This window comes from Dendropsophus ebraccatus, chromosome 6 (genome assembly GCF_027789765.1).
Source record: "Dendropsophus ebraccatus isolate aDenEbr1 chromosome 6, aDenEbr1.pat, whole genome shotgun sequence".
Lineage (NCBI taxonomy): Eukaryota > Metazoa > Chordata > Amphibia > Anura > Hylidae > Dendropsophus > Dendropsophus ebraccatus.
The window spans coordinates 33,056,406-33,081,752 of record NC_091459.1 but is presented as its reverse complement, the minus strand read 5'-3'; the positions used below and the strand labels follow the sequence as shown (position 1 = coordinate 33,081,752).

At 39.2% G+C, this 25,347-nt stretch overlaps 1 protein-coding gene across 1 annotated transcript in view; it reads left to right on the top strand.

The window, feature by feature from the left end:
* The window catches only part of SIM1 (SIM bHLH transcription factor 1), an 87,709-nt gene extending 68,131 nt beyond the window's left edge, over window positions 1-19,578 (top strand). Inside the window, exons 10-11 of the mRNA XM_069973609.1 lie at window positions 16,026-16,431; window positions 18,518-19,578. Of these exons, the coding sequence (XP_069829710.1) occupies window positions 16,026-16,431; window positions 18,518-19,242 (1,131 nt within the window). The 3' untranslated portion in view covers window positions 19,243-19,578. The remainder of the gene's footprint in view (window positions 1-16,025; window positions 16,432-18,517) is intronic.
* Window positions 19,579-25,347: the final 5,769 nt, after the last annotated feature.

Here is a 25,347-nt window from a genome sequence, read left to right as displayed (position 1 = left end):
ATTTATTTACTCGCTAGCAAATACTATAAATAGGTCAGATAGTGTCTGTAAGAGTGTCCATAAGAGGGTCAAATTCATATCTAAGAAAGGAGCATGAGATAGCAAGACGCTCTAATGTCAATTTCATTCATATGAACTGTTCCGTGAGGATTTAAGCCGAGATACACAATGTAGCATCGCTGCTGGTTTCACACAGTTTTAGGCTATGTTCACACTACGTAAGTTTCCGGCCGTAGCGCGTTCCGTGAATAAGCGGCCAGAGATTTACGTAGTTTGCGTACAATGGAAAGTATACGATCTACGTCTGCACAGTTCACACTACGTAAGAACTTACGCCCGGAAAAAATGAACCAGACCATTGTTTTGGGACGGAAATGCTGTAACTTACGCCCGTAGCGTAACATGCGGTCCCGTACGGAGTGGTGATTTCTTCATTTTTGCACTTTGATTTGCCGATCCAAAAGGTTCTGTGGGGTATCCGGGGCTAGCCGAAGATATGCCAGTAAAAGACCGCTGTCAGATCGCTACGTACGCCGCTCGGGAAGCGTAAATAGACTACGGGCGTAAGTTCGCGGACCGTACGTAGCCGTCCGCAACTTACGTAAATCCCTGGCCGGAGTTTCACGCGTATATGTCCGGCCGCGTAAAAAATGCGGCCGGACATATATGTAGTGTGAACATAGCCTAAAGCTGTGTTTTTGTTTTAATATGACGCCGTTCAAAAAGACAGCTGTACAATGGCTAAAATAGACATTGTGGGAACATAGCATTAATGGGGTTTTCCAGTGCAACTCAACTTGATGCAAAAGAGAAGTGAAAGCATTTGTTCCGCGTCACATTGGACATGTTGTGTAGAGCGATGTCTGAAGAGCGAGAACTGGTGTACCAGGGGCAACGTAATGCATTGTGATTCTGATGCCAGTTTAAAGGGAATCTGTCACTAGGTTTATTCTGCCTTAAATGAGGGCAGCATAAACTAGTGACAGAAATGCTGAACAGATCAGTGTATTACTTACATCCTGCTGTTCAGTCGTTCTCCTAATATGCAGGAGAATAGGATTCTTGCCACACCTCTCCCCCGCCCTCCAACTGCTAAATGACAGTTGGCTGCCTAGGCACAGCATGGATAGATAACTGCCAATCAGCAGCTGATGGGCGGAGTTTTCTGCTTCTTATGAATATCCAGGACTACTGGGCTCATGCACATAATGAAGAGGACTAGTTATTGTCCATGTTGTTCAGGAGGATATCTCTGGATCAGCTGCACAGAACAATGTAAGTGATACATCATTCTGTTCAGTTTCTCTATCACCACTTTATGCTAGGACTATAGGACAGCATAAACCTACTTACAGAGTCTCTTTAAGTAAAGTAAGTATTTGTATTATAGATAAAGATTCTGTCGTGGTATATTGAATAAATTTATGTATAATTGGCCAAGTGTATGTAAAGGATGTATCTGGGCAATGTGGTATGTAAATATAATGGCATTATATAATGCAATAAACCTTTGTCTGTTTTCAGTTAGTCATTGATTCATTTAACGAAGAGTGGCAGCTCACCAAGCCAATCACTGACTGACTGAGGGTCAGCGCCACAACTAGTGATTGGCTGAGCGGAATGTCGCTAACTGAAAACGGACAGCTTACTGATTGCCTAAGGGCCCTATTACATCATTTTGATTCTGCCAATTATCGCTCCGTGTAATAGAGACAATGATCAGTGGGCTGATTGTTTCTTTAGGCCCTGGCCTAAAATCATTGGGTGCCGACCGTGCATGGCTACGTGTATTAGCAATGCATGGCCTGTGGCTGATGATTCAACAAACAGTTTTTACATTACCTATACACGTTTCCGGTCTTCTCCTGTGTTCTGCACGCTCCCTCCCTGGTCCCACATGCCGCAGCTTCTGAGCAGCCCGTCAGAGCTGACAGGCCGCTCGCTCAATCACTGGCCGCGGCGCTCCCGCAGCAGGAGACTGGGAATGTGGATAGGTAATGTAAAAACTGTTTAGGTAAAGGCTGCACAGACATTGCTAATGATGTCCCTGCAGCCCTTGCTAAATGATAATCGGGCCATGTAATAGGCCCAGTTAACAAGCGCCGATCTAGCAGATCGGTGCTCGTTTACAGTATTGATCGGCCCATGTAATAGCACCCTAAGCGTGCAGCTGAAGACACAGAAGAGGACACCGGGGGATTGTGGACTGGAATGTATATATTTGCTGAGTTCAATTCACGCAGTTTGCGAATTTATCAGTAAAAACTCGTGATCATTGCGAATTGAATTTTTGAATGATTCACTCATCTCAAGTTGGGACCCATCATGTCCCTTGCACAGGTACATAGGTAGTGTGGCTCTTCGGTAACCTCAGATGATGAAAAATGAGTGGGCTCCTTTTGCATAGAGGTGTATTTGTTAGTGGACTGTTGAAGATGACCAAGCGGATAAGGTACCTAATAACAGGTACTAAATAGATAGAGGAATAGAGTATAGGATAACTCATACTGCACAGGGACACAGGTAACTAAAATGGGGAACAGACTGCACAGAGTTATATAAAGGGATGGCGGGGGGGGGGGGGGGCAATTACAATTTTTATATTGTGTTCTCTAATTATAGATAGGATTAGATTCCTGTTTATGACATTAGCCCACGCATTGCAGAATAACAGACTTTACAAAGTATTACCCTCTAAGCTCTTAAACCACAATGTATAATTGAGGCAGATAATTCCTATTTTACAGTAATATTTGCCGAATTGGTGTTTTAAATGGCCACATCTTCTCCTTTTCAACTAAGGTAGCAAATTGTCAAATGTAGAACAAGAATAAAGGCACAGTATGTTCTTCTTCATTACAGTTTAATTTTCATCTTCATTATTATCTTTCCAGCAAATTATACGCTGCCGGGTGCCGCGGGGCATGACTTCCATGTAGCCGTTTGACTATTAGGATAACCAGTATGCTAGCCTGACATGTCACTCCAAATAGAGAGAGAGTGGTGCAAAATGAGGCCCTAATCATTTCCATTTGTAGGAAAATAGGCATCATGGAGAGTCATGCCATTTACCAGTTAGTGGAAGCAGAACATTTAATCAAATGTTATGATTTCAACGGTAAAATTACACTTTATTACATTGTCTGAAATCTGACCATCGTCATCTCTTTAGACGTTACTTGGAAATACGAAATTTATTCTGCTGTATATTTTAAATGCAGACACAAATAGGGTATTCTTCCTATACGAGAATAACAGTCCGTTTCTCGTATTCTTTATACAACAGCCCATATTTCATTGATTATGCATTATTATGTTTAAATAATCTGATATATAATACATGTATGTGAGAAGATCACATTATTGTGAGTGAACAATTTTTTGACTGGTTGGATTTCACAAATTTAGGTTTTGTTCTGTGATTGTGGTTTTGGATGGCAAACGAGGGCCGTGTTTTAATAATGACAGCTACAAATATTGGTAATTTTTGGCGGCCATGACATTGGGGGAGATTTATCAAACATGGTGTAAAGTGAAACTGGCTCAGTTGCCCCTAGAAACCAATCAGATTCCACCTTTTATTCCTCACAGACTCTTTGGAAAATGAAAGGTGGAATCTGAATGGTTGCTAGGGGCAACTGAGCCAGTTTCACTTTACACCATGTTTGATAAATCTCCCCCATTGTGTGAACATAGCCTCAAAATGCTCAGAGCAGGTTATGGACCATAAAACCAGCGTCCCTACCAGGTTTTCAATCCAATAAATTGGAGAAATTTGCTATTTGCTAGTATGCATGGGGTGGAGATACCACAGAAGCTCTTTGCTCGTAATCATACTCTGCAGGCGTGATTGACAGGCAGAGATACTACCATGTCACACCCTGCAGGGACACTGAAGCCTCTTTGTCTGTCAATCATGCCTGCGGAGCGTTATCACAGACAGGGAGCTGTGACTAGCTACAGCCATGCCTCTGCCCATGTGCCTACTTGAGGATAATAATACAAAAGATAAGGGGGATCCCACCATCTCAATAAAGAAGACAAGGGATGCCACCTGTGACTCAATGCCTTGGTGCACAATAAATTCACAAAAAAATCCAAAAATAGATCCTGTATATACTATATATTTGAAGATAATAAGCATGCTACACGCAGTTGGATTTACAGTACTGGATTACAACTCTGAATACTTAGTAGGAAAGCTGGTTTTATTGCCCTACGTTTTGAGTCCAGTTTAAAGTGTCGCTGTCATTACAACTTCCAAAATCTAAATCCACAGTAGATGTGATATAAAGCAAGTTTGCAATTTACATTCATTTTTTTTTTTTAGTCATCATGGAGAACACGGCACTTCCTGTTTTCTGACTCTTTTTTTTCTCAAAGAGTCAGAAAACAGGAAGTCCTGTGTATCCCAGGCCATCTGATCACTCACAGAGAGAAGGCAGTCATGTGACTGACGACACATTGGGCCGTGACTCTCTTTACTGGCCGGAATTCCTGTGTTTAGTCTCTTTTTTTTTTAACCAGCACAAGTCTAAAAATCTACCTTCAGGAGACTGGACCTGGATTTCTGGTAAGTACAGCTTTGTTTGTACAGCATGATAACAACAACAAAAAAATAATGAATGTAAGTTGCAAACTTGCTTTATTTCACATCTACTGTTGATTTAGATTTTGAAAGTTATAACGACAGTGACACGTTAAGCCTATGTTCACATGCTGTATAAATACCGGGCGTTATGTGGCACTCAAAACATCTGCCGTTGTTTTAAGTATTAAACAACAGCCGCTGTTTTAAATGCAAGTTGCATTGAAGTCTATGGACAACAGCCAGAAATAATTGACATGATGTGGTTTGTAAAATGTATGAAACAGAAACTGGTGTAAACTGCTCATAGCAACCAATCACAACTCAGTTCTCAACTCTAGTAAAATAAAAGCTCATCTGTGATTGGTTGCTATGGGCAGTTTACACCAGTTTCTTTTTTTTTACACCCTTTGATAACTCTGTGGCTTTTACTAAAATATGAAGACAAAAAATTTCAGAGTATATATTATTAGAATGTATTTAATAAACGGTATCTGACAGCCCCAGCTGTGCTAATAAAGCAAAGTACTGTTTAGTAAGGCACACATCTGTTAAATTTAATAAATTTCTGGACCCATAGGCTTAGATTGGGCATGGACACCCTTCAGTTTTTTCCCCAAAGCGTGTGGTTTCCAAAAAATAGGTCAGGACATGTTTTCACCTGTCCTAAATTTGGCATAGATGACCTCATCTATGGGACTATCTGAAATTCTAGACAGCTCCGGACGCCCATCCAGAAACTGTCTGAAATTCCACATGTGTTGATTAGCATCCAGATGAGTACTGCCAGGTGTGCTCCTGGTCAGAAATGCATACAGTTAATGTGGCACTGTGATTGACAGGGCATGGAGCAATGAATGTAGTTTCATGTCAAATGAAGGACCAAATGACATGGCAATCACTACTTCAGTGGTCAATACACTGGTGCATGTAGAGATTGCACACACTTTTCTCCCTTCAGACTAATAGATCTGGTGAGAATTAAGTTGACTGGTAGAATAATAATGCATTGTGTCAAAGAGCATATAGTGTCAATAGTTTAATCAGTGGAGGCATATTAACTCAGTAATGACATAATAAAAAAAAAACTAAATGAACATATTCTAAAGGTGCTTTTACACTGAACAATCTCTAGCGATCCGTATCTGCAGACAAGCACCAATCAGCGAAATCAGCACTCTCTTGTGGTGCCTTTACATGTCACAATTAATCGAGTGGCCAAGCCGCCCAAACAATCCCTGTATCATTTGTGTGGGCTAGCTAGAGATGGGCAAAGCAAATCTGGCAAATCAAGATTCGCTGTGAATGAATCACGCTGTCAATTTGCTTCATTCTGCGAAGCAAATTCACTCGAATTCGTTAAGAAAATTCACAAAAAAATGTCTGGAGTATCACTGGGCGGGAGAAAGGGATTAACCATATTCTCTAGCGCCCATCCAATCAGCTGCAGGTCCCCCTGCGATGTCATCACCTCCCCTTCTATATAAGGAGGTTCGATAACGGAGATGGCCACTCGGCTGAGTGTGGAGGAAAGAGCAGGATGGCAGCAGGCAGTTAGAGCAGAGCAGGGAGAGACTAACAGAACGATTTAGGGATGGAGAGGACAGGATAGGAGGGCTGATTGTGGGTGATGTCAGCACCTTCCCCTCCCCCTCTATATAATGAGGTTCATTAATGGAGGTGGCCAGTCGGCTTTGTGTGGAGGAGAAAGCAGGATGGCAGCAGGCAATTAGAGCAGAGCAGGGAGAGACTAACAGAGTGATATAGGGACAGAGAGTAGAGGAATGGCGGAAATTGAATGATTAACTGGCTGATTGACCTTTTTTTTTAATTGTGATTTTCTGATTTTTCACTCATTTACAACAGCATGCTTTAACAAATTTATTCTTCCGTAACAGTCCCAATATTGTAGCTACTATAGTTTTGATTGTTTTAATGAAATTTATTAAGATTCGCTCATCTCTACATGTAGCATTACATCGCTATCGGATGCACAGCCCCTGTTTATATAGGGAGATGGGCGATCAGCCGATGAGGGGATTGAATGGAGGGGATTGAACGTTAAGTTCCTTATTAGATTACAGTTGATCACTAGAGACCCCAGGAATAATAAATATGCTCATTTCTAGGGGTCCCTTCTAACAAAAATGTAAACGTTTTCCATTTCATGTGCGGAAGGCATCTTATCACAGACAGCACTATTATGACTTTACCGATCACTTCTAAGGTGTACACATCTCTACATGTAATTTAAGGCGATGAGACCTGCAGTGGAATTCAGTATGTTCAGTAAAAACCCAAATAACAAAAACAACAACATTTTAGGGGTTTGCTTATAATAGGACCCCCTAAGAATGCATGCATGTACAGTATTTCTACAGAGTGTGCTGGTTGCCCCTCCATCTAGTGCCAGAAAATTTTTTTCAGAATTTTTGTTCTAATTTAAAAAAAAAGATTTATAGGAATAATTACACAAGACTCTCACTGTCTTCAGAAGTCTTTAACCGTTCTCTACTTTAAGTATATGTTTTATGTGATGCAGATTTCCAAAGGTCGTAACTTCATATTAATGTTCTGATATGCCACAAATGTCACCTGCAATCATTTTTCCTAAGATGATCATAAATTTCATTTGACAAGATATTCATGGTAGTCTTTTCGTTAATGCCAGTTTAAATTCTCTTGGTAGATTGTTATTGCTCTGAGATGTTCATTTTTTCTTCTTGATATATTTAATAGAAGTAATTAACTATGAAAATTTTATTTTAAGGCATTACTAACACGTGCTTGGGTGACTTAAAGGGGACCTGTGCTTAGTCACAAAAAAAATAGAAAGAAAATAATATATATTTATATACACATACAGTGGTACCTTGGTTTAAGAGTAACTTGGATTAAGAGCGTTTTGGTTTAAGAGCTCACAGTTTTTCAAAATTGTGACTTGGTTTAAGAGCATTGCTTTGGTTTAAGAGCTCCCTGTACTGGGTGGGAGGGCGAGTGGAGGAGGGGCATGGTCTGCATAGCGTGGTCTACAGCACTGTACTCTGACCCAGGAAGTCTCCCTCACCTTTCAAATCCAAGCAGATCGACTTCAGGCTGGGGCTTACATCAGGGGACCGGACTGTGGGGGTAATCTCTCCATGGCTGTAACCCCTCTCTCCCTGGACATAAAGTTCTGCATTCATCTTCCCTGCTCATTCCTTTATGCTCCCTGCAGTCTCTGTCAGCCCTTGTGTTTCCCATCCTCTCCATTACTGTACAGTGACTTATAATATCACATATTCTGCCATTTCTGAATGTTTGTTTCATCTGTTTTACATGTTATGCAGAATAATAAATCATTAATTTTGGGGTGTGGAACCAATTGTCTGCATTTCTATGATTTTTTATGGGAAAATTTGCTTTGGTTTAAGAGTGGATTTGGATTACAAGCATAGCCCTGGAACGAATTATGCTCGTAATCCAAGGCACCACTGTATATGTAGTTAATAATAATAATAATAATAATAATAATAATAATTTTTTTATTCTCTTGCTATGCCCTCCTGTTCCTGAGATTTCGGGGTTTAACGTGTTGACTATCTGTACCTTTCTCTTAATTGTCACTTTATTGTAAAGTCAGCTGTGTAGTCTAAGGGCCAGGGCTAGGGCTAGATGGCCAGATGCCTCCTGTAAGCAAACGCCAATCTGCTAGATCAGCACTTGCTTACTGAGCCTATTACGCGGCTCGATAATTGTTTAGCAATGTCGTTAGCGATGTCCATGCAGACCTTGCCCTTAAACTGCATACATTACATCTCCACGGTCCTCTGTGTTGTTCGGTCCTCTGCTCACTTCCGGGAGCCGCCACTGTAGCTTCAGAGCAGGTCTCTAAACCAACAGGCCGCTCTGACAATCACTGGCTGGGATCACCGCGGCCAGTGATTGGCTGAGCGGCCTGTCAGCTCAGAGACCCACTTGGAAGCTACATCGGCGGCTCTGCAAAGCAAGGAGAGGAAAGAAGAACATCGGGGAGCATGTAGAGGTATGTAAACAGTTGATTATTTTCTTTTACACAGTCATTGCTATTACACTTAGTGATGGGCGGTCGGAGGCCGATTATTGTAGGTGAGGACCAAAAGACAAGAGTAGCTGATGATTGTTGTCATCGGCTGATCGTTGTTTCTATTACACAGAGTGAAAAACACAAATTATACGAAAAGTATAGGTATTCAACCAGATAGTAAAATCCCTACATCCTGGAGATCGCAGCAAGATGATAAAAACACTGTTCTGGGCACCTGAAGACTATAAAATTATATAAAAAAATATTTTGGACCGAACTTAGGCCCTATTTATAAGATATATGTCATGTCTGTGTCTGTGCTGAACTCTGTGCGCCCCTCGGCTCGTGCTGTATATGTATTGCATATTGTGCAGTGTCTTGAACCCTGTCTGAACACTGGTCTATTTAGGGTTGTTTAGCTACACCTGCTTTGCCTGTGATGCTTTTTGCGACCTCAGAGTTAACACTGCTACTGGATTTTCTGTGACTTAGGGTGCATTCACACTGAAGAATCCACGCATAGACGCTTTGGGCAAACAGCAGAATCTATCCGAGCATAGAATGGAGTCTATGGTACGGGCAGAAATGCGAATGGAATCTATGGTACGGGCGGAAATGCGAACGGGAGAGCGTGGGGTGGGGGAGCGGCAGAATCTGCAGTAACGTCTCTGCGCAGATTCCTATGAGGCTGGGTTCACACTATGTATATTTGAGGCTGTATTTGTGAGGCTGTATAGCAACCAAAACCAGGAGTGGATTGAAAACACAGAAAGGCTCTGTTCACATAATGTTGTAATTGAGTGGATGGCCGTCATTTAATGGCAAATATTTGCTGTTATTTTAAAACAACGGCTGTGGTATTGAAATAATGGCAGTTATTTACTGTTATATGGCGGCCATCCACTCAATTTCAACATTGTGTGAACAGATCCTTTCTGTGTTTTCAATCCACTCCTGGTTTTGGTTGCTATGAGGACCTGACATGAGGACCAAATACTGCCTGAAATATACATAGTGTGAACCCAGCCTGACAGTATAAATCAGCATAATTTGAAACCACTTTACTTACTTCATAGCTAATATGTTTTAGGGGAGTCTAGTAGTGTATTACCCCTTCTTGACCCATGCATACATGTATGGCATGGGTATATTGAAGGAGTTTGCCACGTGTGCAATTGTCCAGACCATTACATTGTAACATTCATGATCCCGCAAGGTCAATGGCTTAAAGGAGTTGACCAGCGAATTTTTTTTCCTTTCAAATCAACTGGTGTCAGAAAGTTATATAGATTTGTAATTTACTTCTATTTAAAAATCTCAAGTCTTCTCACACTAATCAGCTACTAAATGTCCTGCAAGAAGTGTTGTTTTATTTACATTCAGACACAGTGCTCTCTGCTGACATCTCTGGCCGAGACAGGAACTGTCCTGAGCAGTAGAGGTTTTCTATGGGCATTTGCTACTGCTCTGGACAGTTCCTGACATGGAAAGAGATGGCAGCGGAGAGCGCTGTGTCTGAATGTAAATAAAACAACACTTCCTGCAGGACATTAAGTAGCTGATAAGTATGAGAAGACTTGAGATTTTTAAATAGAAGTAAATTACAAATCTATATACCTTACACCAGTTGATTTGAAATAAAAAAATTTTCGCTGGACAACCCCTTTAAGCACAAAAATTACCAAAACTGCTTTATTTTTGGTCACATCAAATTGCAGATAAAATGGATAAATGGGTCACAAACTAAAACTGCAGATCATGGCACAAACATATAAGCTCTCACACAGATTGATAGATTGAGAATAAAAAATGTTATAGGGGTCATAATCTAACAATGCACAGATTTGAAAAAAAGCTTTACGTTTGTATCATTAGACTGCTATGAAGAATAAATTTAGCATGTCAGAAAAAAAATCTTGTAAAATATTCTATGGTAAAAAAAAAAGGTGCTAGTAAAAAAGTACAACTTGATTGGTAAAAAAATAACCCCTTTATGACTGTCAATGGAAAAATAAAAATGTTATCTTAAATGTTAAAATTTCTGACACTCCAAGCCCATGCCGATCAGTTGTCCGGTGCCTGCACTACACTGAGAACGGGGCCGGAAGCAGTTGGCTGTGGATTACTTGGTGCTGGATTACCAGAGCCTTTGCTTTTTATTCAGATGTGCTGAATAGTTGATTGTCAGGGTGCAGGGGGTCAGGAACCCACCAATCAATTATTGATAGGCTATCAATAGTTTTTTTTTCCTGGAAAACCTCTTTAAGAGGATTGAACAGGATTAGCATAAAATGGTTCTTGAAAACAAGGCCAAAACGGTCTTTGTTTGTCTGTAGTAACCGGACCTATTCTTAGGTTACCTTAGACATGCAGGTTTTTTTTTTTCAAAATGCACTTAACGGCAAAAATAGGTTTGAATCATAAAGGGAAATTAAGTATACAGCATGTGCCTACATGTGTATGGGCAGCTCCATTTACTTTAATGGAGCCCAGCTGTAATGGCTCTTTTACAGGGAGCGATAAATCTCTCGATCAATCGTTTAACAATTTTGAAGCAATGATTTGGTTTAGACAAAGATATAAATTATTAAAAAAAAATCTTTTTACGATTTTTACGATAGGTCAACCAACAAAAACAGGGCAAATCTGCGAAAGACTGTTTAGACAAAGCGACCTGCAAATTATTAGCGAGCCACCAGTGACAATTTGAGAACATGTTGAAAGTTTACGATTAATGATTTTCTCACTTGTCGCTTGATCGTTAGCTGTATTTACACAAGCAGATAATTGCTCAAATGCGATCGCTGTCGCACAGATTTAAGCGATAATCACTCCATGTAAAAGGAACATAACACAGATGTCCTAGTCCTGTGCAGTCTGTTGAAGTTTAATGTAGCATATTTTCCTGTGCACAGGAAGACTGGGCGCATACAACGACACCCCAAATTTTCCAGTTAAAATATAGTTTGGGATATACTCATCATATAAGACTACCTCTCTTCTAACGCACACCAAATAAAATGAATGAAAAAACATCAGACAGCAGCGAGATCTGAGAAGCAGAGAAGGATGTTCAGTAATACCGGTAGAATACAAGGGCGGGCCAGACGGGTGAAAGAGGCGTGTTTTTCTGGGCACAGCGCTACTCTACCATATTTCTTTTTTCCATACCCTGTTTTTGACCTCCCGCCACCGTATGCAGCAAACACAGTATCTCCAGTCTGGTTCCGATGTTTTTCAGCACCTGCTCTATAGGACGATGCCTGGCGTATAACACGAACCCTGGCGTATAACACGAACCCTGACTTTTGAAAAGATTTTCCTGGGTTAAAAAGCAGTCTTATACGCAGGAAAAAACAGTTATAAAGGCTATGTTCCCAATCAGTATTTTTGCTCAGTATTTTGTTCAGTATTTTGCAACTAAAACCAAGAGTGGATTGAAAAGTCAGAAATTGTTCACACACTGTGGAAATTTAGTGGATAGCCACCATTTAATGACAAATAAGAGCCATTACTTCAAAACAACAGCCATTGTTTTAAAATTACAGCAAATATTTGCCTTTAAATGAAAGCCATCCACCCAATCCACTCCTGGTTTTGATTGCAAAATACTGAGCAAAAATACTGTGTGGGAACATAGCCTAAAGGCCAAGACTAAACTTCGCCCAGCCACTAGCTCCTCTAGCTCATCCCATGGTCTTAGGCCTGTCTTTGACTAAAAGTTTTAAAACTCCAGCTGTGATACAAGAGCTGGGCACAGGCCATCTTGTCAGTCACCATAATAATGTCATCTAACATGTCTGCAGCTTGAAAGATGTCAATTCATTAGGTTTCAAATAGAGGTAAACCCCTTGGAGGAGAGAATGGCCTAAGCTGAAATGAGACTGTTGATTTCACACTAGAAATCAATAGGTTGTCCATTGCCCGGTCCTTCAGAATGAGATTTTTTTTTTTTGCTTTTCTCCTCTTCGAGTCATGTAGTCATGGTTTGAAGGTTCCACCTTCTATTTACTTTGTATACCCTAATATGATGGGGTTGCAAACAAGACAACCTCTTTAACCATTGTTTATGAGTCTCAGGTTTATACTTTATTGGAGAAGTACCATCAAATAACCTGCAAGCATTTTGCTCTATTAGAACATACAATACATGTATACTACCAAGTAGGGATGGTCCGAACCTGCCGAGGTTCAGGTTCGTACGAACCAGAACCTCAGCAGGTTCGGACCATCCCTATTATCAAGCATGGTTAGCTTACCAATGACATACGTGAAAATAATGTCATCAATGTATCATTGAATCAAATGCGTTTCAGAGGAGACCTCTTTAGCCAATTCTACATTGCCATGTCTATCTGCTCAATCTCTTTAACATTACTGTAGTTAGCTGTATAAAGAACATTTATGGTTACTAGTCCATACACATAAATGTATTATTACTAGTCCAAATATTTGATTGGCATATGGATGCAATATGAAAATGAAGCGGGTAGTTACTGGGCATACATATTCACTGAGCCATATGTCTTCAGTTTTCAAACATTTTCTAATACAACAAGCATATTAAATACTATCACATTTTGTCTTTTATTTTTATGGTTATATTATGTTACCATAAAGAAGGCTTCCACCATCTGTGTCATGCTGTAATATTCAATGCAAAAACATATTTTAACTTTCAGGTTTACATCAGTGAAACATAAGATAAAAGTGATTTAATAGTCACCATCTGGCCGGAGTGTAAGACATCTGTGGCATGTTCCTTTTGCTGGAGGTGCACATTAGTATCAACAATTTAAGGGCCGTTTATATAATCCCCGATAAAAGAATTTTATGATTTGTGAGAAAGCCTGAAATAATCTTTATTTCTTACGGTTCATGTTCAAGATTGTGTAAAGATCAATTGCCCCAATACTTCTTATTTTTGTTTAATGTAAATATATATATAAAGACTAGGTAGAATCTATTTGTTAGGGAACTATTACACTTATAGGGGGACATTTATCAAACTAATTGCGCCTGTTTTTAGTCTAATATATCTAGTTTGCACTCAAAATAAATTTTATATGAATTTATAAAGCTTTTTTAGACAAGACTATCCAAATTAGATGCGACTTTTGAATTAGATTTTTTTGTTGTTAATTAGATCGAAATTGCGCCAGAATTCTTTTTTAGCTAAATTTATTAACTGCACAATTTTTAAAAAAGTCGCATATATGGCGCATCGCTACGTCTGCTCCGAACCAGGTGAATTTTTTAGACTAAATAAAAGACCATTATTTTTAAGACACATTTACTATGCTATTAGACAATTTACGTAAATTTTACTAAACACATTAGATTGGAAATTATGCCAAAACATCTTTGACAAAATCGTGTTTTTTAGATTTGTTAGTAAATATCCCCCATAGTTCTTACAGTTCTAGTTACAATTTTACATGTTTTCAATTTCTTTTTTCTTACTATAAGCTGGGTTAACACTACGTATATTTCAGTCAGTATTGTGGTCCTCATATTGCAACCAAAACCAGGAGTGGATTAAAAACACAGAAAGGATCTGTTCACACAATGTTGTAATTGAGTGGATGGCCGCCATTTAATGGAAATTATTTGCTGTTATTTTAAAACAACGGCTGTTATATTGAAATAATGGCCGTTATTTACTGTTATATGGCGGCCATCCACTCAATTTCAACATTGTGTGAACAGATCCTTTCTGTGTTTTTAATCCACTCCTGGTTTTGGTTGCAATATGAGGACCACAATACTGACTGAAATATACGTAGTGTGAACCCAGCCTTAATATGGATCATATATAGAAAATGGCAGATTTTTTATCATACCTGCAAAAACATTAACCCTTTCAAGACCGGGGACGTATCTTGCAGTTCATTACCACTCACGGACGTACAGTTATGTCCGCAGATGAAACGGGCACAGATAACCGCGCACCCGCCGCAACTGACAGAACCCGAGATGTGCTCGATTGCTGGCAGTTAACCCTGTGGATGCTGCTGTCAGTACGATCACAGAATCCCTGGTGTAGTTTGTTAGCCTTTTTTTTTTTCAGCCCCAAAGAGCACAAAAAATGCACAATATTTAATTGCCATTGTTATTATGATAATGATAACTTTTGCGCATTGGACCAGAGTTTTTTTTGTGCAGCCTGTGAAAAGTGGGCTAATGGAAAAAAAATTCTCTAATGATACATTCCCCCTTAATTCCAAATCAAAAACAATAACTATATACAGTACATCCAGTTTGTGTTAATTTGGTACAAAAAGTAAAGAAAATTAATATTAGGCTGTTCAAAAAATAGCAGTGCCTGCGTTTTCTTTATGAATAGACTGATTTTTTTTCAGATTTCACTTTACTTTGAACTACTGAACTAGTGGATAACCATTGTGTCTCAGAACTGCTTAACATCTGTGTTGCATCGACCAATTTTTTTCTCACCTCTGAGCAGCTATTCTAGTCCAGGGAGGTTTCGACCACATTCTACAGTTCTTTTATTATTTTGAATTAGCCCCTTTCAATTAATGATTCAATAAAAAAAAACAAAAAAAAAAACAATGATTCTGTTTTTTTTCCTTTTATACTTTTACTACAAGTAAATTATTTGCTATGAAGACATATCACTTCTATCAAAAATATTGATGTACCAGGTTAATGATGATGTACTGCTATTTTTTTTTTTTTTTAGCACTATTGTGTATTTTATACATATTTATTACTGTATCTTTGCCGTTGTGCCCAATGTATTCAGCTTTCCTGCTTCCTGATTGGGCAGATTAGTGCTATGTAATAGAAAGAGAAACTGTGCAGCCATAAATAGCTTTGCCGTTCTCTCCATCATCGGTAAGAGAGCTTTATATGTATAGCTGATCATTAAAACAAATCTATACCCAACCCCAACCTTCCATAATTTGATTGAATCCATACCTGGTGCTGGGGTTAGTTTTGCTCCTTGTGTCGATATTCCAGTAAAAAACAGCTTTAATTCTGGCTGTGATGGGTCAAAGAGGTGGGACTTAGAGCATCCATACCCTTCAATGCTTCTCTCTTCTTGCTACTCGCCTCTTCTTTTTACCTAAGCCCCAGGAGCAGGTAGGGCGGCTAGCAAGAAGAGAGATTGCTCTAGGCTCTGCTTTTTTGACCCTGTGCCACCAGAATTCAAGCTGTTTTTTACAGGAATACCTGCACCAATAGCAAAACAGATGGCACCAATTGCAATATAGACACCAGGCATGGATTTAATCAAGCTATGGAATGGTATCAGTGATTTTAAGATTCTAAGTGATTTTAAGTGAATTTAAGGCAGCAGTCAGGGGGTCTGATGCTATCAGGTGGAAGTATCATTTAATATTTATGAATGTATTTCATATTTTGCAGTATTCCGGATTTCACACAGAGAGATCAGAGTCAGATCATGACAGTCAATGGGGTGGCAGCCCTTTGACAGACACAGCTTCACCACAACTTATAGATCCGATAGAAAGGCCAAACTCCCAGCAACATGATGTGTCATGTGCATATCGACAGTATCCTGATCGAAGTGCTTTGTGTTTTGGATTTACCCTTGACAATTCAAGATTAAATGATGAAAGACACCATCATACTCAATCTTGTGAAAGTGGCAGATGCGAAGCAGGCAGATATTTTCTAGGAAGCCCACAAGCTGGAAGAGAGAATTGGTGGGGCTCTCGATCAACACTTCCTGTGCCTAAGTCATCTCCTGAAAGCAGAGATGGGTATGAGAACTCCATGCCACATATAACTTCTGTTCACAGAGTACATGGTAAGGAAATTTAGCAAAGTCATTTGTTTATTGATGTTTACATACAGATGTCATAGAATAGTCTAGCATTTTAGCAAAAATATTTAGAAAATATTGCAGTAGTAAGATATTATGTGACTCTAGTTGAAGGTACAGTACTTGCTGTTTAACGCTATGCTCACACGGCCAGTACTGCAGTAGCGGCCGAATGATCTTCCTCTGTGCTTAATTGGGATGTAGACGCATCCATGTGTGCCCACATCCCAATTCACCATAGCCGACAATGGAGCGTGCTGCTGGAGCCAAACGCTCCATTGTGTGACTTGTCAGGCTTGTGTGGCCGCTATTCAATGAATAGCGGCCCCACAACACTGACATGTCAGTTTTTCATGAGGCCGCTAGGGATCCCAGCCGGAGTGTATACTATGTGTATAAACTCCGGCCGGGATTCCCTAAGCCTGCAGTGCACATAAGTTTTGAATCAATCATGGCTGTTGTTGTGAATCGGCAACAACGGCCGTGATAAAAGTGTATTTTACTAGTGGATTTCTTACTTGGTATTATATAGAAACTACTTTTTTTAAATACTTTTTAAAATTTTTTGAACAATCTGACTTAAAGGGGTTTTCCACTCGCACACAGTGAATAGAAAGAAAACACCTAGGGTGGCATTTATTAAGTCCGACGTTTTTTACGCCGGACTTATAAATGCCCCCGCAGCTCCGGCGCTACGGAGATTTATGTAGAGGCGGATTGCCTCTACATAAATCCCGTGCGCGCCGGTGCGCACCACCGAAAACCTGCGCCAGCTGAGGACTGGAGTAGGTTTTTGGCGTACATTTGGGCGGAACGGATGGTAAATCGCGCGGACTCTGAGTCCGCGCCCTTCGTTCCGCCCACTACACACCCCCTTTCCGCCCCCTGGCGTACTCGGCGGAAAGTGACGATTTGCGAATATTTTATTCGCAAATCGGCCATTTGCGAATAAAAAAATACGCAAATCGGCACTTTCCGACGAAAATCATCCGTTCGCCGGATGATACATGTGGCCCCTAGTCCATATAGTGTGCCCTTACATTATTTTCATTTAAAATATATGTTTTTCACAAACATTCTTGAATTCATTGTGGATTTAACAACCACAATACTTCTCAGCTCCCCCCCCCACTAACCTTGAACTGTCCCTTGATCTTGTGAATAGTTTGAACTATATTTGAAGGTTCTTATCATGTCTCCCCTTTCCCTTCTTTCCCAAAATGATATAGATTTATTTCTTTAAAGGGGTTGTCAGGTGACACCTGAACATACTTCTTCTGGTGCATATAAAACAAAAAGCACGTTATGGTTACCTGTCCATGCTCCCTTGGGGTTCCCCCTTGGTGTCACCGGTGTTCCGCGTTGACTGCAGAGCCTCCACTTCTTAGACGAACTACAGCCTGCTCAGCCAATCACTGGCCGTAAAGCTGTCTTGTTTCAGTCAGTGATTGGGTGAGTGGGCTGTCATTCCCAAGACGAGTTTGTCTTGGAAGTGGAAGCTTTGTAATTAGCGGAGGACACCAGAGACACCAGAGACTCCAGAGGAGGACACAGAGAAAGTGCGGACAGTAGCATAACATTTTTTTGAGTGACAGATCAGTGAGGGCCTGATCACTGGGAGCTCTACTGATCACGAGAACAGTGAACCAGTGTCCTCCTATATCAGTGGAGAGGCTTCTCCATTTCAGTCTATGGGCTGGACTAAGATAGCCAAGTACCGCATTTGGCTATATTCGTTTCACCTGTAGAATGGAAATCGATAAAAAAAATCCCTTTGATTAAATTTGTAATCTGCATAGATTAAAGTGTACCTTAGGTTTATAAATGTAAAATCATATACTTACTGCAAACTTTAACATGTTGCTGTTTAATGGAGGCCCCCTCATTTCTAAGCTCCAGCAGCATACAAAAATACTGTGCACTGTGTTGTAGGTTTTTATACCCAGGGAAAGTTTTTTTGTTTTTTTTTGTCCCTCTTTTTTTTACATTTTGTAAAATATTTTGATAACTAATTACATAAAGACATCATGATGTGGGACAAACCTGACTGTTGCTTTTCCTCCTTTTTAAGGGAGAAACCATTGGGATGAAGACAGTGTTGTCAGTTCTCCTGACCCTGGTTCTGCAAGCGAATCAGGGGACCGATATCGCACTGAGCAATTTCAAAATAGTCATCATGAACCAAGCAAAATTGAAACACTTATCCGTGCGACTCAACAAATGATAAAAGAAGAGGAAAACAGGTTACAGCTACGTAAGTCCAGTCCAGATCAGCTAACTCCTATGAATGGGGTGGCAAAAAGAAATTCAATTTGCTTCGTCAATTACCAACAATCCCAGTTAACTGGAGTTGTGTGCCGTGGCCCATCTGTCTCGAACACTTCTCCCTGTGACCATCTACAGCAAAGGGATGGAAAAATGTTAAGTCCAGGAGACAATGAATATGAAAACAGTCCTACGACCCTGTCGAGGATGAGCAGTCCAAATTCGGAGAGAATTTCAAAAACAGGAGTAACCATAACCAAGGACTATTTGCATACAAACGTGTCTCCTCAACAGACAGTGGAGCTTTCCACCTCGCCAAGCTACTACAATACTCACCGTCCGTATTTTGATAAACACGCTTACACATTTACCGGATATGCTCTTGAGCACCTATATGACACTGAATCTATTAGAAACTATTCACTGGGCTGTAGTGGATCCCATTTTGATGTGACTTCTCATTTACGAATGCAGCAGGATCCCGCACAAGTGCACAAGGGTACATCAGTAATAATTACAAATGGGAGTTGATGTTTTATATGACGTGTTTCCTGCTTTGTACCCTAATGGAGGAAACTAACATTTTTCATGTCATTGTTACCAGCATCTAATGACTTACAGTGCACTGAACGTAACAGCAGGGGAGGCTTGGATTTTTTTTTAATCTAAAGAAAAAAAAAAATTGGTATGACATTTGGCTGAAGTAATGACGTTTAGAGGACTTTTACTTTACATTATCACATGTCTATGATAACCAGTTGTGCAGTCCTGCAAAAAAATAAAAATAGGAATTTCAGTGTTATAGGCTATACGTTTTTAGTAGTTACACCTGCATGTAAATAAAGACATTTTCCATAAAATATAAATAAAACAGAAGTAAAAACAAAAAAACAAAAGAAAAACCTAAACTATGCATATAGGACTTGAAGCAGTTGAATGTCAAACTTTATGTATACATAGGCACAAATGCACATATCTTTATATGTTTATTATTGAAAAACCTGAAATAGTCACTTTTCAGCACAATAATACATTTGCTTAACCTGCATTACATTTTCTGTCTTCTAATTACTTGAAGGGAACTGTCAACTATTCTATATACACACATAAGATAACTGTATCGCTTTTTTCCATATGCCTTTAGTCATCTTAGTAACTGTGTCTCAGCACCCAAAATTAATGAATACCAACTGTATTATATGTAATTGCAACAAAGTTTATTACTTTTTTTTTTTTTTAAATATATCCTGCATTTACTCAATTTAAAGGGGTTGACTATTGCTGAAAAAATTGTTTTGTCCCTAGCTGACTTAAAAATAAAAATAATTTATACTCATTTGCTTACCCCCTGCTGCTGCTGCCACGAACGGTCCCCCGCTGCTCACTGCTTCCTGCTTCTGTCTTTAACATGTAGGAAATTCTGAGTAAATCAGGAAATGCTGAGCACCAGGGATTGAGAACTATACGGATGTGAGTGAGAAGGGATCGGGGTAGATGAGTATAATTTTTTCTTTAATTAAAAAATTAAACAAAAACATTCAAAACCTATTTTCCCTCTAACATAATTTATTAATAATGCTACTTTGACAAGAGCTACTGTAAGAATTCAACAAACATATTCCGCTAAGTATGACTATCATGCAGTTGTAGATATGGAACTTATATATTGCTATAAAACATTAAACAGAAATGATAAGTGAACTGTTCAAGAGAGAAAATATATCATTCTAAAACCTATGTTTTCAATATTGGTAGATAGGCTTTATACACAATAACTTAATTTTGGCATTTGGTGCTCTATCTACTGGAATGTTTATCCGGTATCTTGGGGATTCTAAACATTTCACAACAGTGAACCAAATGGGGGGTTTCAATTTGTTCATTCATTCAGGTTGGTCTTTGGGTTGTATAACTGGATAACAAAACTTCATCCATTCAAGCAGATAATTTTTAAAAAAAATTTATATCTGCTTTACCTAATGAAAGGGGCTTTCCAATTGTAAAAACATTACCAAGGGGCAATAAAGAAAAAAAAAAACTATACTCACCCTTCCTCTGCAAGTGCGTGTAGTCCCTGGCAGAAGCATACTGCTGATGTCCTGTGCAAGAAGTACACATGATTGCTGAGACCAGTGATCGACCACAGCATCCGTGCAAAGTGTACAGTGATGTCCAGAGGTGGTGTTAGACTGGGAGTGACAGAAAGGGTGAGTATAGGTTTTTTTGTTATAACTGGAAAACCTTTTAACAGAAAAGACTAGTGCGAGCCTTGTCTGACTAATAGCAATTATGAACTACAGTAATACTTTTGTAATTTCATGATAAAGCAGCTGTCATAAACTAAGAATTGTCCTCTTAAAACTGCAAATGAAGACAGTAATTCAATATACGTAGATTTTTTTTTTTTTTTTTTACTGAATGTATTTTATTTACAAGCAAAATTGTTTTGGGTTATGTGTTTATATTGTTTTAGAAGAAATACTGTTCCCGGTTTGGTCTTAGAATAGGAGTTTGAAATAAATTGTCCCTCCTACCATTGTAGGATAGGTGTGGATAGCACACATCATACTTTCAGTCAAGTAAAAACAAAATATGTTTTTTATATCAGATAAACCATTTTTGGCCAGCTGTATGTTGTTTTTTCAGCAACATATGGAGACTTAAATGTAAAATATAGCTATATGTAGCTGACATTACAAAGACTTTAAAGACACTATTCAAAATGTAAACCAAATTTCAGTGGAAATAATGTTCTAGCCCATTATATGCTTTGCATACTTTATTCTTCTCTGTAATTGGCATATGGAGAGCTTCCAGTGCTTGCCTGGGCTTAGTTATTTATATAAACCTCAGCTTGCCAGGGTATACAGTTACTACCTACAATACTTACAGACTAGGGTCATCTTATAATAATAAATTACAAAAAATTCTTTCCTTTCTGATAAAACGAGTTAAGTTTTATTATATAACAGTATTTTATCATGCACCTTCAAATGTAGAAATATGTTTTCTTTTAAGTTACATGATATCGTTTCCATTGGTGTTAACAACATATCACCCATGTACATTTGTTCTTGGAGACAAAAACATTTCAGTATTTTTTTTTTTAAATTAACAATAAAAACCGTATCACATTCGCCCAGAAACAGTGAACGGATTCAGCAGTTGACTGCACTTTAAAATCAAAGGTGTGTTTATGTTGTGAATAGAATGGTGTCTGACATTCGAAGATGAAGGCCAGTTATGTTTGCTTTTATGACTGGTGCCCTGATATAACGTTAAAAAATGTATGAGGTCAGATGCTCAGCCTCAAATGTCTGATCGGACATGCCTTGCAATGTATATTTCTAGCGATATTGTACAATACTATCTGTAACTTGAAGTATCCTTTTGAAATTTCATGTAGGAAACATGACAAAATTATTGTCAACATATCAAAGTGTTCCCATTTATAATTATTTATATTGTAAATAGCTTTCTGATGTCAATTTCAAGTTAATTGTGCATAAAATGTATTTATTATGTGAAGAATTTTTGGTTTAAAATATAGTTGAAAATACTTAAATTGTGTTGATTTCTGACTCCGATTATTATTTTTTTTATACTAATATTGTACTTTACTATAAACAAAGATCTATACTGTTTCTACGCCTCTTTAACATTACATGAAATCCGTCACTAGGTTTATGCCACCTGAAATGAGGGCAGCATAATCTAGGGATATAAATGCTGAACAGATCGGTGTATTACTTCCATCATTCTGTTTAGCCGTTCTCCTAATATGCAGGAGAATAGGATTCTTGCCACACCCCTCCCTCTGCCTTCTAGCTGCTGACTGACAGTTGCTGCCTATACACAGAATGGATAGATAACTTCCATTCAGAGGCTGGTGGGTGGAGTTTTCTGCTACTCATGAATAATGAGGACTACTGGGCACATGCACATAATGGAGAGGACTTCTTATTGTCCATGTTATTCAGGAGGATATCTCTGAATCGGCTGCACAGAACAATGTAAGTAATACATCATTCTGTTCAGCTTCTCTGTCACTAGTTTATCCTACCCTTAAATTGGACAGCATAAACCTACTGATATAGTCTCTTTAAATACACAACATAAATTACCTTATTTTAAAGCATGTGTGGTAAAATTAAAATTCCATGTGCTTCAGATCTATATGCAGAGTTTATAGATAATAGGAGAGAAATCATGCCACTCACCTATGTGCTAATCTTTAGTGTTTAATGCAGATTCATAAGGGAAACATGCACAAGGGAGTAAAAACACCTTGAAGCGTCCTAGCAATGGCCGTTTTGTGCATGTTGCACTTCTTCCGGCTGCAAGACCTATCTGCAGTGTTTATATTCTTATCCCTCTTCCTACTCAAAATAAATACGTCCATTGGTGTCACAATGATAGAGATTAGGACAAGCTAATCAAATGGATACCCCTGTCCCTTGCAGGATGCTCTTTTGTTCCAGCCCAATCCTTCAGTCCTTCAGTCACATCATTCTTTCTCCTGGTGCCTTGCTTAACAGGTAAAATGGCCTTCTCTGTGAGTGCTGCGGTTTATATGTTTGACAGAGCTGGGGAGCTATTTTGTTCTGCACTGTGGTATTTGGTGCTGCAAAGGGGGTTATTTGGTCCTGCCTTGTGGAATCTGTGAGGCAATTCTAGGGAGGTATTTAAGTCTGACCTGTTGTATCTGTAGGGTGCCTGTGGGGCGGTATTTTGTGCTGCCCTTTGTTATCGGTACTTCATTGCTAGAGAGGTATTGTTGTGCTGCACTGTGGTATTTGTATGGTGCTGCCAGTGAGGTATTTTTTTTGTTGTACTGTGTTATCTGTATAACTCTGTTGGGGAGGCATTTTCTGTATATTTTATTGTTGTATAGGCCTCAGGAGGAAAATTTAGTTAATCTGCATATCCTATTTAAATCTGCCATCATTGTCCTTGACTGCTAACGTTTTACGGCCAAAAGGTTTGGTTTCACCCCACTGAACAGTACAATTTGCCTGGAAATTTGACATGTTATTGATTTCCTATCAATACTATAATGCTGAGGCTATAATTGGGGAAATTAATAATAATTTCCCCAATGACTCCCACTTTCCTTACATTCTGTCTAAAAGGTGAGTTAAGAACAGCTGACTACTGTCTAAAAGAGACTCTAGAGTTAATCATTTTTATCACACCCCTTTAACAATTAAAGGGACAAACATGTGCACCATACTGCAAAGGCCCTATTACACAGAATGGCCTGTGTAATTGAACAGAATGATCAGCCGACATGAACGATGTTGGCTGATCGTTGTAGTCGTTTGACTTTCGACTTATATAGCAGCAATCTGCTGCTGTCGCTCTGCGGAACAGGAGCGCGGGCAGCAGGCTCCTAGCGATCACCCAGGCAGCCCCCTTGCACCTCTCTGCGCACCCCCCGGCTCTCAGCTGCCCGCTGCTGCAGCGTGTAATAGCGATGGCAGCTAGCGGGGAACGAGGATCAAAAAAGCGCTGACATCATTCGTTTGCTCCTCACAGTGGCCCTGTGTAATAGGGGCTTTAGTGAAGTGCAATGTGAGGGATAGCCTCTTAGATTCCTACTAGCATTTCTTTTCTCTGATTAACGATAATTGACCACAAATGAGTGCTTTTGCGAACGACCTGAAATAGTTTACCAAAATACATGGCACAATAGTCATCAGTTATGATCGTAATTATGATAGTTTGCATACTGTATATTTCTCATCCCAGCCAACGACCGATCCGATGAGTACATACACCGAAAGATTAACATACAATTAACAAACGATTAATGATGATTTTATGGTCAGCTCAAAAGATGGGATCAACAACACACCAAAGAATTTTTGTTATTTGTTTGAATGATGCCTGCATACACATGGAAAGGTTATCACAAATTTAAACGATTTAACAATTTTTCGCTATAATCTTTCTGTGTAATAGGGCCCATACACAATGCATTGCGGAGTCACCATCTAGCAGGACAGTATCTATGTGTCCTAAGAAGAATTTAAGGAAAAAAAATGTTAGGAAAACAAAGGCAACAATGCTACAGATGCTGTGCTGCCTGGTTCCAGCAAATTCATCAATACAGTGATCAATAGTGACTGCGCCATCTGAAGGAAATTAGAAAGAAAGACAAGAATTCTTTCTGTCTGCCCATGTTTTTACTAAAAAATGTAATCTTGAGTGCCAATTGGTTGTCGTGACATTTGGGGCCCTAAAAAGGTCCCCATGTTTTCCATCTTGGCACACATGTTATGCAGTACTGCACTGTATAATTTCAGCAACCATGATCATAGATATGATCCCATATGGGATGAACAAAATGCAAAAACCTTTCCCCTAGACATTGCTTTATTTTGCACCCCCCTCCCCCCCAAAAAACTGAAAAAAAATAAATAAAAATAAAAATAAATTGATCAAAGAGTTGTATGTACCCCAAATAAAACTAATGCTTGTCACTTGAAACATGGGCAAGCATTGAAAAACTGAATAACCTGTGTAATGTTGGCCGTGTCTAGATTTGGCCTGTGAGCATCAAAATGGGAAATGGAGCAAGAGAAAAAGGTGTGGTCTGATGAAACTAGAGATGCAAAGAGTTTCTCCACTCCC